Raw genomic sequence first — 18,421 nt, forward strand, 5'->3', positions numbered from 1 at the left:
ATGACGATACGGTTTTCATTACGTCGAGAAGTCCATTTCGTTATCTCGGCCGACAAATTAACCGACTAATTTTTCACGCCAGGAGTTAATTATATCAGATACAGTAACGCTGGTATGAAACCGAAATTCTTCGGGCAAATTCAACTACGCAAAGGATAATTTGAAAAAAATCTGCGAATACATCTGACTAAATTATATCGATTGCATTGAATACAAATTGGCGAATTCGATTGATTTTAATTAACCCTTGTATCGTTATTTCGTTTGGTTATAGTGAGATAACACTATTTCTAAGCAATTCGTTTCTGCAGAAAAATTACTCGAACAAGTTTAAAATTATACGTCCGGATTCTGCGTTTAATTGCTCTTCGGCACTTTGAAAGTTGGAATAAATGAGATCACATCCAAAGGCTATAATAAGTTAGGCTATACTTCTTGTACAAACAAACGTTGTAGAAACGAATCCTGTCGAGTTTAATCATTTTTGATCAATTGTCATTATAAAATCTCTACTCAAATACTTGATATCTCAGATTTTGTTAGTCAAATTTGCTCAGAATCATTTCTATAACATATAGAATATGGATTTGTTGGCCACCATTGGCACAAATAACGTTGCTAAGGATTATTTGAAAAAAACTTATCTTTTTTTCTCAACTCTTTCGCCGGTCGAGTCGATTTATTTATTAAAGTGCAGTCAAAATAGGTTTGAATTAAAAGTATTCGGAATACGGCTGAATTTTTTTTTTATCAGGGTTTTCGACCCTCGAGAACTGAGATCTGAAGTAATTTTTGAGCTGCATAGCCGGCGTTTAGTGAAAACGGCAAAATTCGACATTTTTTACGTTTATCTCAAAAACTGCTATCTATAAATGAAAAATGATTTGACCATCGTATAAGCCAAAAAATTCTGCATCGAATTATGTCCTCATATGTCAGAAACGAAGTCGATTAACCTATCAATAAAAAAGAAATCCTACTTATCGACGGCGTATGAGAAATTTTTTTGAAATAATTTCTTTTTTATTAATTCGTTAATCTGACTCAGTTTTCGACACATGAGGACATAATTCGGTGTAGAATTTTCCGCTCAACACGATGGTCGAGTCATTTTTCATCTATCGATAGCAGTTTTTGAGGAAAACGGCGAAAAACGTCAAATATTGCTGGGTTCTACGTCAGCAATGCACTTCAAAAACGACTTCAGACTTGAGTTTCTTAGGGTCGAAACCCCCTGTGCACAAAAATGCAGCCATATTCCGAATGTTTTAAACTGAGATCTATTTTGACTGGACTATAAGGTTTCCGGCAACGTGGAGAGGGAACATGTGGCAGGAGTTGAGGGGGGCAAGTTTTGAGGCACCGGTTTAGCAACGCTATCTGCATTCCAGTCGATGAGCACCGGTTCCTGCAGGTGCCGAGCAAATTCGCTTTTTGTCAGGCTCGCCAACAAGCCGTGATAACGTAAACCGTAATTTCAAACACCAGGTACGTAGGAAAGTGCTTTATCTGTGCCTCGGGGTTACGGTAGGGTTATTGCAAAATGCATATCACATATAAAATTATTCACGTTGCATATAACACGGTAAAAACATTGCTGCAGTCTATAAGAAATATGATATATGATATGCAAAGTAACAATTGCTGCGATACTTCCACAATATTTCAAACCCTGCAAAAGTCGCACTGTTAGAAATATATTTTTTCTACACTGTTGAGTTATAGCCGAAGAAAAATTTTACGTCTTTTTCTCGATTTTTGTTTTTTTTTTTTTTCCTTTTCTGTGACATGACCCGAAAAGAAAATAGATTCGAAATCTGAAATATGATAGATTACAATCGTGATATTGAAAAGCTCAACGTTCGTCTATCATACAAATTTACAAATGTATTGAATGAATCATTAAAATCAGCCAAAAAACAGCAGGAGAACTTCGCTAGAACTACCGAAATTAAAACGAAGCTATTTCTACCAAGATGGTCTTCAAAAAATACGTAATAATAAAAAATTTTCACATCATATTGATAGAAATATATTTTACTGTTACATATTTTTGAAGACTAGTCATTTGGACTGGTGTTAAAAATAATGCAATAATATTAATTACTACGAACTGAACGTGATATTATCCATTCAAATGAATGATTTTCAGAGTTGTTTAGTGATGTTGAGAAATTATTTAAATCAAGTAAAGTCGAATCAACTTTATTCGAACTTTCACTGTTTTACTGTTGAATTAAAAATTTGAAATGTGAATATTTCATCACGTATTTATGATCAACAATCAAATTAAGTGTAAGGAAAAAAATATATTCCGCGTTGCCTGAAGATATGAAGAAATGGAATTACTAAAATCACATCTGCGACTGGAAAGATAAAAACTGACAATCATTACCTTCATTATTATTATTGTTATTATTATTATCATTATTATTATCATCATCATCACAATGACATGACAACACGAGAAGAGTCAAGAGTTTCTTCAGGGCTTTAAAAAATTTTGTAATCTGCCTGGCAAAGTTAAAAGTTTTCAGAACGACTTTCGACGTTGTATATATGTACAAATATATAAGAGACTCTCAGGGACATAAAACCGAAAGCAGGTAGGTATATAACGTATACACGTAACATCCATTTTATATAAATACACAAATACAGATATACTTTTGCCGTCAAGTATAATACAGTTTCAACTTGAGGCGTTACTTTAGGACGCGTGACTCAGTCAGTGCTTTTGCATACCTCGTAATGAATGAAAACCTTCTTATTTGCAAATTTCTTCCGGGACAGAAAACATTTTTCGAAGAAGAATTTTTCTGCGAAATTGTTTCTCACGCGGTGCAGGTTTCATTTGCAAATTTTGAGTTACATAAAAATATCTGTTTGTATCAACTTTTAAATTCGTAGAGTAAAATTTTTACTCCGGAATAACGATAATCAGACTTGGTGTAAATTTAACAACCGATATTCTATGAAAAAAAAAAAAAAAAAAATCTTTTTTGAATCAAGCTGACCGAATACATCGTATCAACACCGTTAATAATTGAATTGCAGATACATAATTTACAAAATTGTACGAAATAATAAGCTGAATTGAACTGTAATTTTTGCTTGCAAATGACCGCCAAGTTTTTGGTGAGAATTTTTTTTTAAATTTCCTTTGAAAGAAGCATAAAATACATTTGCGAATTCTCGCTTAAACTTGAAATTCTTTTCAATTATCGATCCCAATGATCAATAACTAATTTCTCAGAAAGGAATAATATGTATCACGATAATTGACTCACTAGTTTCTAACCTTAGCCCAATGTACACTTAATAAACCTGAAACGGCTCATTTTTTACACTAGACAGTTATGTTGGCAACGCAGAGAAATCTACAGCGCCACAGTCGGCCAAGTGCGAAACAAACTCAATCTCAACAAACATAACATAACCCACGACTGTCGAATCCACAGTCTTACATACAGGTCTGGAAACTCTAGTGGTGGGGGCTGAACGCGTGAGAAATAGCATTTGATTCCCGTTGGGTCCGCTAGAGGCGGGGCGGTAGAGTAAGGTTGTTTGGGAAAGAGATAGAAACAGGTCTGTCATTTCTGTCTAACCTTATTATCGGTTCAAACGAGTTTGAATAAGATTTTGATGAAACAACCCAGAAAACTGAGCGTTTGGTTTTTTCGCTTTCGTAGCCGGTTCTACATTTCGGGACAACACATGGCTTCGGCATAGTTCATCGTCGCACACCACTTATTGTCTTATTACTACTTATGCGATTTTCACAATTTTTACGTACATTTGGAAAATTTGGGAATTCAGTGCGAACTTGCGGCAGCGTCAAAAAACGAAAAATGCACCGTAAGCGTATTTCCCCAACCACGCAAATTTCGATGAGTTTCAAGAGCTGTAAGTAAAGACCGTGGTCGAATCTAACCTTAGAATACCGCGGGGATGATGACTTGTTAGATTGACACGTATTCTAAGGTTAGATTCGACGGTCATGGGTTATGTTATGTTTATTGAGATTGAGTTTGTTTCGCGCTCGCCCGACTATGGCGCTGTAGATTTCTCTGTGTTGCCAACATGACTGTCTAGTTTAAAAAATGAGCCGTCTCAGATTCATTGTTCCCAAGTGCACATACCTTCGTATTAACCGGATGTTATAGTCAATCTTTCTCACAGTCCAAGTAACTCATATTGATCTCGGTCGGTAAGGATTCTTTACCGACGGACCAAGTGTTGCGTAGACTTACGCTTCACTAACAAAAAACGTTACTGATAGCACCGTTCTACATACAATACCGACTACGATTATGTGAAAAAAGTTGTATTTTACCCAACAATAATGACATGATATGAGTTTCTGTAATTCCGCCACCATTTATTGCAGGTATACATTTCTGGCATTATTTTCGCTGGAATAAAAAAAAAAATGTTGGCTGTTTCTGTTCGACATCGCATGTAGAATGGCGCCATCGGTAGATTTTTTGCGTTGGTGATACGTACGCGTAGGTAATGATCTACATAAGTGATATTTCACTCGGTCGGTAACGACTGCCCATAGCATTCTCTTAATATATACATTTGAGCATCGTTTCGAGAAGTTCTTCATCAGTTGAGACGGTTATAATCTGAATACAAATAAACATAACACACAGCGACAATAATACGTGACCGCTAAGTGCCAACGATACGAAACAAGAATACTTTCGCCAGAGTCAGGCGATTATATCAATAAGTCTTACAAATGTAAATAACAATACAGAAATAGATATAATATAATATATGGAGGATTTCAGCTGATGGTCTCTAAGGTTATAGAAACGAAGTTGACAAAAAATAGCAGCAATTAAAACATAAGAAACGGTTGAAAAAATCTCCGGCAATTTTCTTAGCGCTAACAATGGTGAACACAAATCCAACAACGTTTGTACCGTGTGAGAGATTATTTAAATACTAGCATTGAAAATGATTAAACAAATCGTGTTTTTTTTTTTTTGTATCTGATTCTAATATTTGAGGGCATATTTTGTTCGTCACAGATAATTCCAATAGTAATTTGGAAAAAGTTTCACGAACAGTCTTCACAGGATCGATAAGAGTCGATTGGTCGAGGAAGTCTGCAATTGAATTTGCGAGTTACAACTACATTATAAAATAAAATTTGTCCAATTTTTGTCGGAAAATTTTTGGGAATTTCATCAGCGAACAAAATGAATTTTTCATTATGAACGATACAATTATAAAAATTTTCCTCATTTTGTTGGTATCCCCGCTTCATTCATTCAAATTTGTTTAGATTCCTTTAGGTTTTTTTTTTTCTCCCAACAATTCAAAACTCACGTGCGAGTAGTTTTGAATATCGAAAGAAGCCTTCTTACCATTCCATGTGCTGCATGTTGTTGTTGTTGAGATCAAGAGATCGCGCAGGCGTCATGTTCCTGCTTTTGAAACTTTCGAGAAAGAGCGAATACCTCATTTTTATACGGCAAAACTTATCGACGAAGATGGCCAGGCTTCGTATTATTCGTCGCAGTATTTTACACTTTTATCGAGTGATTCGAACTCTGTGAACAGTAAAGAACATATATGTAGCTAAAAAATTGTTCATACCGAAGTATTTCACATTTATCCGTGTATATCCCCATCCCCGTTATATCCTCGTATTCTACAAACTCAGCGAAATTCACGTGCATAGAACGGAACCAACGGAAATTTGTTTTTCATTTCCCTTTGTGAGCTTTTGGCGATATTTTTCTTTCACCCGTTCAAAGCTTCCATCGACAAATTTAACATTACAGCTTGCAGCGACTTCGTATCAATATGAGTATTGAAACGCAAATACCGGCTTTCGAAAAATTGCTAATAAAGAAAAGCAAACGATCATTTTAATCAAATTGAATACCGGATGAAATTTCGATCCGATGAAATTGAATTTAACGAGATTCGTTTTACACTGTACGAACATTTACGAGGTTGAAGTTAGTAACGTTACTTCAACGATTCACGTTTAGGAAAAAAACGTAACTTCGATCCTTAACATTGTCTGAAATTCAACTAGTAAATTGTAACAAAGAAAAAATGTTCAAATTTCGAAAAGCCAACTCCTTGAAAGTCGTTTTAAAATTGTACGACAGCAATATTTTTCCATCTGCTTTTGTTACGCTAACGTTACCAACTTCAATCTTGTGAAAATTTCGATTTTGAAGAAACGCGATAATCAATTAAAGAAAAAAAAAAAAAAAAGGGCGTAAAAAGCTAGCAGAGCTAGTAATCATAATTACTTGAGAAATAAAGCTTAGATTTACTCACCGTGTTAGAATCTCTCTGAAAAAAACTTCAACTGTAAACTGCACGAGCACCTTTTTCACTGCGCACTAGATTCGCGATGAAGGATTATAGAAGAAAGGAAAAAAAAAAACAAGATGCTGAGGAGATACCTAGGCTTGAAAAATTACTCGAAAACTCGAAATTTGACCGGCACTGAGCAGCGTAGCGTCGCGACGCGTGACCGAGAACTGAGGAGCGGACGAAATCTGCGAAGACGCAAACCGTCGTGTTATTGGCTGATAAGAAGTCGCCTTCTATCTCTCTCACTGTTTCTTTCTCTCTCTCTCTCTCTCTCTCTTTCTTTCCCTCTGGTTTACACTTTGCCGACGAAGCGCTCATCCCACATTATTCATGCTCTAGTGCTCGAATTTTACTAAGCCGGCTGCCTGCATCGAACCTGTGTGAGGTAAACACTCAACTTGTCCACAGAACACAGCCGCAGCTTTGTTGATTTACTGCGGGGTAGAATAACCAGGAATTCTTCCGCTGTCCGCGTAGAAATTTTGCCAAATATTTTGAAACGTGTGTAGGAAATTTTGACGAAAAGATCGCGGATGAAGAATAATACGATGGCATTGATTTTGGATTCTAACAATCAGACTTTAATAGAAAGATTAGATACTCACTGCGAGTTATAGAATTGACTTTTATTTGGAAAATTTTTTTTTTTTTATGTCAACTCGTACACCTTAAAATCAAAAGATCGAGTCAAAATACCTGTATTTTAGTAAAGAAATACTTTTTGAACAATTTTTTTATTTATTTTTTTTTATAAATCCAGCCTTGGATATCAGTTTTTTATTTCAAATAACTTCATGTTGTAAAAAATCTCGCAAATTCATTCGATTCTACTTTGGTCTGGCTGATTTTTTTCAGAAGACAATTTTCTACAATTTTATAATTTAGACACTTTTTTAAAAATCATATATTGGTATTGTTGAATATTCGATTCTTCAGGATTTGACTTATATTAATATTGATCGACGAATAGTAATACTGGATTGGCTATTGAAAAGAAAAAATCTGTTTCTGATAATTTATAAAAAGTTTCCGAAACGCTAAATAAGCCACCGTCAAGTAAAACGAAATAAATGTATAGATTTTTAACTATTTTAAAGAAATTCGGAACGATAAATTGATATCTTAGCTGTTGCTTATAAGTTCATTATTCTTTTTCTTGCGATTTCTGGAAAATCGCTTAAGGTTACGATTTAATTTTTTCTAAATTTAAGAAATGCTTATTATGTGATTATATCATAGTTAAATTGATACCGATTGTATTGATTTTCAACTCAGCAACCTTCCACCTAAATTCGTGAACTTAAAAAAAACGTCTCAAATAAATTTCACTTTCATGTAATTGAATCGGAAAAACTTTCATTGTAAAAATGGGATTCTTGGCTTTCCCCAATTTCAGAATTGTCAAGTTATTAAAACATTCAAAAATCGGCATACCAACGGAAAGAAAAACAGAGTCATCGATAAATCATTCCTAAAAAATAATTAATCCACAAATTGCGAATGATTTGACCGATTTTCTTCGATCATTATGATTTACAATATTATCAACCAACGAAGAAACAATAATGTATGTAAAATGTTGCCTTCTCGTGATGAAGTTATCCTTTCGAAATGCAATTAAAATTGTCCCGATGTCTTGAATGTCTAAAAGTTCATATAATTCTATTTTAATATGGTTGAAATATATATTCTCTTGATGATTGCCACCACATTTTTTAATCAACGATTTACAATGTGCGCAAAAATACTTTTCTTACGCTAACATAAAAAAAAATTAACGTCACTTTTGTGTGATTGAGAAAATGTTTCACCGAATGAAAGGAGCTCGAAAAAACATCGTTGGGTATAAATTTAAAAAAAATCAGTGGAACAAAAAATGGGTTCCAAACTCCTATTTATGTTTCTTGCTTTTAATTTATCACAGAGATAATTTGAAATCAAGGGAATAGTAATCACAATGAAGTCGAGAGAGGATGTGCAACAAACTGCACATTGAACTCTAATTCCGTACAACATTGTAACACGATACGTTGGGTGGCGAACTTGTATCCTCGGAGAACAAACGATGAGTCGACGAATGCAGGGTTCTATTGTATTAATAGTAGTGAAGGTGGGATAAAAGAAATGGAGACCAGGTCCTTTAATTACTCTGAAGGAATAAAGGCGGTCGTAAAGAAGGCAGACGCCTTTGCTCGGAGGTGAAATATTAATACGTGAAACGTGTTGAGGGACCGAGGCGAGGCGGGGTGAAAAAATTTCTCATTTTAATATGCTTTAGGAAATCTTATACCAAAGAAGAGGAAGAAGCTGGTGGTTGTAAGGTTACAGAGAATGAAACTATTTTATTTAAGGTGAAAGGATCAAGGTAAGAGAAGAAAAGAAAACAAGGAGCTGAAGGTGTAAAGGCAGGAAAAAAGAACCGAGAGAGGATTCTCCAACTTTTTATTTCACAGGGATATCCTTCCTTGTGCACCGTTTCCTTCTTTGAGACCTTTTCTTATTACGGCTCAGCCAGCAGGTATTTCTTGCTAAATTAATTCTTGGCCAGCGCGTTTTCCTTGCAGGAAATTATACCTAAGCTCACTAAGCGCGCAATATTCAACAGAAACATTGTAGCAATGCGTCTTTGCAATTTCTGAAATAATTCATATTCATCTGGCAACATTGCAAAAATATTGCAGCAAAGCAACTTTTCGAGATTCGGGATATTTGAAACATATTTCACGATATTGCAGAAACAGGGCAGTAACGTAATTTTTGAAATGTTTCGTATTCATCCGACAACATTTCAAAAACATTGCAGCAAAGCAACTTTTCAAGGTTCGAGATATTTGAAATACGCTCCACGATATTGCAGAAACAGTGCAGCAACGTAATTTTTGAAATGTTTCGTATTCATCCGACAACATTGCAAAAACATTGCAGCAAAGCAACTTTTCAAAGTTCGAGATATCTTAAATATATTCCACGATATTGCAGAAACAGTTCAGCAACGTAATTTGTGAAATGTTTCGTATTCATCCGGCAACATTTCAAAAACATTGCAGCAAAGCAACTTTTCGAGATTCGAGATATTTTAAATATATTCCACATTGTTGCAGAAACATTGCAGTAACGTATCTGTACAAAGTGTGAAATATTTAAAATCCGGTACACAATATTGCTGAAACATTGCGGAAACGCAACTTATCACAGTTTAAAATATTTCAAACGATTTGCACAAAGTTACAAACACATTGCAGCAATGCAACTTATTCTGGTTATATAAATTTAAAATACGGTACTCTACACAATATTGAAAAATATTGCGACAGCGGAAATTACATCGCTTTTAAAGATGCAACGTACAATGTTGCAGGTACATTGGTACTAACGATACAGTTCGAGATTTGGCATGTTTCGGGCGAATTTCACAAGGTTACAAAAATATTGTCGCACAAGTTGCAGAAATATTACCGTAACGTAACTTTGAGAGGTTCGAAATAACGTTCAGGTACATTGTGTCGTAGTTTTGTAATATTCTTTCAAATAAAATGGTAATAAATACTTGAATGTGGTAAAAACGTTCTCGCAATATTGTTTAATTCTTGTTTTGAGCATCTCTGAAAGGGACGCTCTCCTCGCTCCTGTTAGAACAATATAAATTACAAATCACTCATGACGAGTGGTTATGTAACGAGGGCTAGATTCATTACACAGAAGTTGAAATATCAAGTTTTTCGGGCTTTTCACGGGCAATTTAACCGCCTCCTTCTCCTTCTTGCCAGGCCAATTTAATCTTAGCCTATACTTCTCGAGCACCACTTCTCGTCTCCGTAAATATAATAACCTCGCATATATACAACGCGAGGAGAAAGAACTTCAACTTTCTTTGAAAGTAAACCTATAGGTACTAGGTAACCACCCCAAGTCCAAACTTCTCGAGGACCTTGTGCTTCGAGCCGCGAACTAGCAGGTCCGTTGTAAAAACCGACTTTTCCTTCACTTTCCGCACTTGAAAACTGCAAAGCCAATAGTTTAAACTTTCGCAAACTGTAAAATGAACATTTGCCGTCACTTGCCCCTTGATTTCTGACTCAAAACAAATTTCTTTCTCCTCGAAATATGTCTAGAAAAATCTCCACTAGTCCATACACAGAAAAAAAGACACGTACCAGCGTCTAATCTGGAATCAACGATATTTATATTCCTTGTAAACAAAATAGCTGTCTACGTTTAAAATATTTTGGTATTATTCTTCGATGTGTCATCATCTTACATATTTCTTAAACAATTCCAAGGTTTGACTTGAATACCAGAGTCGTGAAGAGAAATTCCTTTTGGATTGAACGTTATCCGGAAATATAAGCACATAGAAATGTCCTTCGAGTAGAGGACGAGCTTTCGGAATGAGCTTCCGCAGGTTCGTGCCAAAATATCTTACACAGGGTAAATGTAATGTGTCCGCTATAAAGAGACGGGCTTGGAATCTCACGTCTAGGCAAACTTTCCAGCAGGATCTAGGATAATAATTTAAAAAGGTCCTGACAGATTCAGTAAGAAAAAAAAAACAAAAAAAAAAAAAATGCCCGCAGTGCTTACGGCTTGTACGGTTTTTTTCCGATCGACTGTGTCACTCACTTTTAATCACGTAGTAAGAAATTTCGTGCGAAAAATTATTCGTGTCCAACTTTTCTGCCAAACTGCATCAATATCTTTGCACTGAAGAAAAGTTAATTCAGGAACAGTGAAAAAAAAAAAAAAAACAAAAGAAAAAGAAAATAATAAAAACAACGGGGAACTACATAATGTTATTGAATGATTTATCAAAATGATTAAAATATCCTTTTTTTTTTTTTTTTAAACATTTTTCATTCCGATTACTTTATACATGTATGTCAAAATTCTGTGAATTAGGAATTTTGAGAATGAATAAAATTATATTCAAAAGTACGGGATATCAGAGAGCTGGATCGAAAGCGAATCGTAATTTCTCTCCAACGATTCACTCGCCTAAGGACTGATGGGCACCCCTGAGGCAGCATCGGATCGTTCACGGTTATAAAAACGCGAGGTAGCGATCATACATTGTCGGATGTGAACCGGAAGCTGCATACAGACAGAATGGGGTTGAATTTATCTACGCAGCAGAGTGTAAAAATGATAAATAAATCGTTGAAAAGTGAGGTGAAGGAAGGAGAGGCGGGATTGGGGAGGGAGGGAGGGGGAGCGAGGAGGAGGGTGAGGAATTGGGCTGAGAAAAATGAGGGGGGATCGGAGGCTGGATGCGGAGGCGGAGGCTGGTGCAGCTAAATAATTGAATCGCGAAATTATGCAAGATGCTCGTTGTTCGCTTGTTATATCACTCCCAATCGCCCCAGCCGGGCGGGTACGTTTCGCGAATGAATAAATTAGAGCCTCCTTCGCTGTTCACCGGCGATTCGACCTCTCCTCAAGAGTGAAAGAGAGAAAGAGAGAGAGAGAGAGAGAGAGGGAAAAAGAAAGAGATGAAAGCGCGCCGAGTGCTCGTCAACTTTCCTTCCTAATGGAAAACACAAGCACCCACCTCACTAGCGCCAACCGTGAGCATTGATTGCTCCGGCCTTCCGACTCGACTCTCCTCTTCGTCTCACATTATTCTACCACCTCAATTTCCATCGCTTTTCATATTCCATTCCTGCGTTTAACCCGGTGAAAATTCGGTTTTTAACGAGCTTCCGCGCCTCATCGACCACTCATTAAACGAAACGGACAAAAGACTGCGGGTTTCGAATTAAATGCCGAATAATCGGGAACGACAATGAATAACAGAACAGCGGAGAGGAATCAGCAATCGTTGAACGGAAAGGAACGCTAGTGAATGGTAAAAATTTATCTGCGAAATACTCTCGACATTTTTCACACCCTGGTGAAATGTTACCGCGGCATTAAATTAATTCACTCGTCGAGCACTCGGTCAGCAAATTCCAAATTTAGAGAATCTTTCGGAATTTGATCCGAGACGGTACATTTATTTTGTAACAAAACCCAGACTGAAATAAAAACTTTGAGTTTTTTTTATATCAAAACAACATTGATTTTCATATTTGATTTTCAATTTTTTAGTCATTCGAAATTCGATTTTGCGGAGATTGCATTTTAGCTTTTGATTCTGCTTCTCTATTTTTTTTTCTTCATATACGGTTGACAATATTTTTGCGCAGAGTTTGAACACTTTAGATACAATCTGCAAAGCGATTTTCTATGTTCGTTTTGCAATTTCTATAAAGGTATATTCCTGGTAATATTTAGTTCTGCTGAAACTAATCTGCGGTATGTTGAGGTTATCTGACTCCTCAAAAAAATGGACTCTTTCGTATCTAAGAATTCCGAGTTGAGATAAAATTCTTCGAAATCCATCCATGATTTTAGAGAAAATTTTCACAACGATTGCGGCTTACATTTAAAAAAAAAAAACTCACAGAATAACTAGAAACCCGTAAATCGAAGCTTCGCGAGGTGCAGTTAGATTGTCACGGGGTTTTACAGGTGTATTAGCATCGTTATACACGGATCTATACATCGCTTTGCATGATAAGCAGGCAGGCCTCAAATTCCCAATCCCAAAACGATCGGCGTGTCTCGCGGCATCCGAAAGCTCGCGATGTTGAAGATTATCACTGAGGTGTGAACAATTATGCGCTCCTTATTAATGCCGAATCTGATCCTCGCTGTGAACTCGTCGTAAGCGGATCAGATCGGATGAAATCAAAGCCCTGATAAATCGGCTCGATCTTGATCGCGTTGAGACAAGACATGATAATGACAAAGGCGCATGAAACTTGTGCAAGATCAGATAAATTGCTGCTCGAGTCGGTGGAGTGATGGAGAAAAAAAAAAAAAAATTGCAACAGGTACAAACGAAATCAATTAGAGCGAATTTTACCAGAGGCACTCGCTACCAGAGTTGCCAGTTTTACAACGCGCACTCACCAAGTTCTATTACGAACCATTACCTGCCATTACCTCCTAGCTACTATTAGCCACTTGGCGCTTCGTGGAGGAGGACGGCCTTTGACAGGGTAATAGGATCTTTGATAATAATTAGAAGACTGTAGTTATGTTCCCGGTTGTTCCAAGGAAAATAATGAATCACTCTCGGATCTCGTTTGAAACAAGCGGCTTTAGACTGGCCATGAGCCAGCCTTCGAACTCTCCGTTCTTACATTGTTGGTTCCAACTTTATAGAGAAAAATGAAGTTTAATATCCGATTCAAATGTTACGTGAAAACTTTGACGATTTTCTTTTTTTTTTTCTTATTCTGAATCACTGTAATGGATCCGCCATTACAAATTTTGTAAGTCTGACCTTGGATTCGTTATCGGTGAACCACAAAACCTTCGCCTACATATTTCAACCAAAATCGGAATACTTTTAGACTTTTTTCCACAATGTTTGGTCGCCATTTTGAATCTCGCAGTCTGACTTCACATTCGACATGAGCCACAAAACAAACCGACGAATAACAATTTTCATCAAAATCCAAATGTTTTTAGTTTTTTTTTTTTTCAACAGCTTATTGAATACGCCAAATTCAAATTACGCAAATCTGACCTTAGCTTCGTGTTTAGCGACCCAAAAAACCTCACGGTACAAATTTTCATTGAAATCCATTCATCCATCCTCAAGATATCATCATTGTTATTTAATTTGTTGGAATTTCGTTATTTAAATAATTAAAAAAATACCGAACCGATCAAAGTCAACATCTAATCAGTTCTGAGTTTGGGAAATCCGCGTCGATTGGATGAAGGTTAACGGTTCTATCTACCGCAACAACTAAAAATAAATTTACGTAATTATTCTGAAACAGTTTTGTAAAAAATTTAATCAAACGATTATTATTAAAATAGACAAGTCAATCTACAATAAATTCATAATACGACGTAAAAGGCTATTATAAGTTATCTGAAAAATGCGTTTATAGTTGATTATCGGGCGATTGTATATTCTGAAGTTTCCAACTGAGTTATTCCCAAAATGAAGCAATATTTGAATTGCCTTCGACTCTATCTTTGCTGCAATCTTCGAAATTTTACAAAGTAATATTGCTACAATATTTTTGCAACATTTTAAACCCGACGTCGAAGTATAAGATTACTACAACGTACCTGAAACATGTCGAACCTTGAGTTAAATTGACGCAACTGGAATTTTTTTTCAACACTTGAAACTGTGCATCAAAGTACAAACCTTCTGCAATGTGACTGAAATATTTCAAGCCTTGAATTAAAGTCACGTGGCTGCAATATGTGAGAGATATAGCCTACTGTGTTAATACTACTCGCGTAATTCGCGAAAATTGTGGCTTGTACAAATGAGGGCTGGATAAAATAACCGACAGGGTATACCTGCGAATAAACTGAAGCTCAAATTGAAAGCACGGAGAGGAGAACATTGCGTAGTCTAGACTCCAAATGCCTGAATCTTATCAGCTGCGAGAAAGCGGAGAAAGAGGGAGAAAAAGGGGAAAAAGAAGCAGGTGAAATCAGAATTATGCAGATGCCGGATGTATTCGATGTAAGTCTGGCCGGGCATTCTTATTCGAATGGTTCTTTAGCGAAAAGACATCTGAGCTTGTTGAATTGAAGGTAAATTTCTCTTCTACTTTATTTTCGCAGCTCATTTTTCGATAAACTCTTACAAATAAGATTTCCAACATATATTTACAACCGGTTTGTCAATACTGTCCAAAGCACTCTGTCCGCTGTTTCGATTTCCGTTTGGAAATTTGAGACCAACGGTATTCGTGTTTCACGATTTTTCATCTAGTCTAATCCATTCTCATCTTTCCTATTCTCGTCTTTTCAATATTGGCACTATTGTATGCTCTGCCTCAACGTACTTCTTCGACGAATAATGGTTGGCGGGCTTTTAAGCTCCCGGGTAAAATTGGGCCGCACGGATGAAATTCACACGTGTGGCAACGAGAGCTTTTCCGCAGCTCCCGAAGCTTTTTTGAAAAAAATCGATTCTCATGAATATTCATTCATTAATTCTGGGTGGCGGGCAATCGCCCTTTGGTTAGGTTTCGGTGCCGCAGTCCTCGGCGCCGCGAAATGGGATATAAAGCAGCGGACGCAAAAAGAATTAGAAAAGCGAGGTATTCAGCATTCGAGGAAATTAATGGAAGTCAACACGCTATCGTGGATCGCAAAACCTCCGGATATAGAATTTAGTTATCACTTCAACGGCAATATTTCTCTTTCGCGCAGGGCTGAACCTCCCGAAGTGCCTTTTACCTCTGGAGTAGGAGACGACGTCCCGCTTATCTCAACACTTCTTGTTCCGCTGAGGACTCGACGACCAAGGTTATTAACAAAAACAATTCTATCTCCCTGTCTGCCGGCGCCTTCGTTCGTTCTCAACCCTCGCCAAGAAACCGTTTTAGGTGTCATGATTACCAGAATATTCGGTTTAGTATTCCTAGGACAATTCCCACTGAGAAATCGACGGTAATTCTCAAGGATGAAAATTCAACGGCACACTCTAACGAAGCACACTTGGCTTGCATCCTAATACCCTGGATATGATCTGACTAAAAAAGTACCTCCATACTTCATCGCGCAGTAAAACGTCTCAGTTTTTACTCCGTCTGTGGAACTTTGCTAGAACGTTATGAAAAATACGACGCTATTGATTCGGCATCGCAATGAAATTATCCGAGCTTGTTATATCATGGAAAAAGAAGCCACTCTGCATGCGATATTGGAGAAACGTTACAGTGGCGTCACTCTACAGGGCTTAATTCATACTTCGGAAAAATTCAAAAATGTTTCAGAAGCATTCGAAACATGTTGCAAAATATTTCCGAAATATTGTGGCGATGCAACTTTACAAAATTCAAAGTACTTTACATACGTTACACAATATTGCAGAAGCACCGCATTAACGAGGCTTCGAAACGTTCGAAATGTAACGAATACGTCGCGAAATACTTTCGAAACATTGAAACAATGCAAGCTTGCGACGCTTCAAAGATATTTCCGCACTTATATCGCACCATGGTTCCCCCATGCTGCAACAAAATGTAGAAAAATTTCGATACACTCAGAGAAATTTTTAGTTCCGGTTACCGCTCAGTCCTTAACTATTTTCATTTCTTACCACAATCGAAAAATATATTTCTAGGTACAAAATGAAAATTAGTTTTTGTAGCTGTTGCTAGAAAGTCTAGTATCCGTTACTATTCTTTCTCATTATCATCACTGTCACTATATTTCCTTGTAACCGTTGCAAAAATTTAATGCTTGTGCAACAATAAATTGATATTGAAGCCTTATTTAACTAAAAAAGTAAAGTAAACCGAAGAAACTGATTTTGCGTTGCAATTACCAAAAAAGGATCGACGATAGCGCAAATTGGTTGCGAGTACCTCGTTTTTCGTAATTCCAACAATATTCAAACAGTTTTCTTAACGATACCTGTTTTACTGAACTTTTCTAGTTACTGTAACAAACGAAATATTTTTCAGTGTACCCATTCCTGTGCATAAACTTCCAATATCAACAAATTAATTGGATGAAATATTTGAAAAATAGACAAGAATAGAAATATTGCTTCAACGTTTCCAGATTGATCTGAAAGAGCAAATGTAAGGATGCAACAATGTCATAATAGCCCTATAACGTTGCAGCTTCAGTCCCAACATAGAAATATTGTCGCAATGTTGCAGCAATATTGCATGCTGTGAGACAGTAGGATCAATGTATAATAATTTCCCAAGACTCGGACCAGAGGAATCCAAAACGTTTATTCCTTTAATAAAGAGAGAAACTCCAGCAATCGCTTCTGAACACTAAGCGTCTACGCCAATGCGACCATAATCGATGCTCCGTAATAATCATTGAGACTAGACGGGTTAACGAGGTCAGTAGTTGAGCATGATAACAGTTAGTTTAAGAGTTAAACTGTGGCGTTTTCGCTCGTTGAAATTATGCGGCGTGTTTGAGTGCATCTACAAGCGCTTAGCACAGATCGTCGAGATACTGTTGTAAAGCAGGGTTCAAGCGATGCTCGAAAACAGCTCTGCGCGATAGTGCCACCAATGGTTAATTCGATTTTTCGCATCGCTGATTTTTTAAAGTGCTGCTGCATGCAGCTACCTCTCCATGCGAGCCTCGCGATACCCAATTTTTCGGAGTCACTGAACTCGTTGAGCTTTTACATCCACGGTATTCCTCTACTCGAAACAACGAGCCTCAAGCCAATTTGCAGGCCCATCAAATTAACAACGCTGATCACAAATTGTTGACTATTCTGCCCTCATATTCGATCAGTTTATACTAGTTTCAAGGTAAATTTACTCTTTAGTGAAATTCAATCGAAGCAATATCGGATTTGGAAAAAAGAGATTCGGACTGACTGCTTCAGAGCACGTCATCTAAGTCACCAAGGCCACAATACTAGTCTATGAAGATGCCCCTTGCACTATGTTCAATATTGGTTTTCAGCTTGACCAGTACTATTACCGTCTTTTTTCGATTATGCTATTCTACTATGATAGTTTACAATCAATATTACAAGAATTTTTATGGACTTGTAACCCAAACCATAGTAAACATAAGTGCAGCGCTCAAGATCAGACTTAGCGTGACTCCAAGAATGGTATATGAATCATTGGCATACGAGAACGTTTAAAAGGATTTGAACCACCTCGGGCACGGTCATCATAATTAGAAAATGCATAAAAAACGCACTGCTTGACATTTTTTCTACAAAGAAAGGGGAACGGGGGAGTTATTCGAACACGAGTTCCTCACATCTTCGAGAAAGAACTTTGAACTTCATGTCGATCGTTCGGCACGTGATGTTGTTGAAGTCAGGGGAAAGTACCTGTTGCCTACAAACTGCTTCTGAACGCACGCATGCACAGACAAACGGATCATGTGCGAATACCTATTCGCACGGGCCGTCGCAGATCTCACGGAGTTGTTCATACATCGAGTATTGATCGCATCATCGCGCGTATTCCGCGTTTAATCGCCGACCGTGCGAGAATGAACTCGTTAAATCTCTGTGTAAGGCGCTTAAAAGCGTCGGCTTTGAAAC

General features: G+C 37.0%; 1 protein-coding gene across 11 annotated transcripts in view; it reads right to left on the reverse strand.

Moving 5' to 3' along the window:
- The window catches only part of LOC107217046 (CUGBP Elav-like family member 2), a 373,474-nt gene that overhangs the window by 245,560 nt on the left and 109,493 nt on the right, over positions 1 to 18,421 (reverse strand). The window contains exons 1-2 of one of the 11 annotated variants that reach the window (XM_046730078.1): positions 6,313 to 6,515; positions 5,382 to 5,567 (exon numbers count right to left, since the gene is read on the reverse strand). The exons of the other annotated variants lie outside the window; for them this stretch is intronic. Of the exons in view, the coding sequence (XP_046586034.1) occupies positions 5,382 to 5,479 (98 nt within the window). The 5' untranslated portion in view covers positions 5,480 to 5,567; positions 6,313 to 6,515. Of the gene's footprint in view, positions 1 to 5,381; positions 5,568 to 6,312; positions 6,516 to 18,421 lie in introns of those variants that run through there. 11 annotated transcript variants of the gene reach the window in all.

Source organism: Neodiprion lecontei, chromosome 2, assembly GCF_021901455.1.
Source record: "Neodiprion lecontei isolate iyNeoLeco1 chromosome 2, iyNeoLeco1.1, whole genome shotgun sequence".
Classification (NCBI taxonomy): Eukaryota; Metazoa; Arthropoda; class Insecta; order Hymenoptera; family Diprionidae; genus Neodiprion; species Neodiprion lecontei.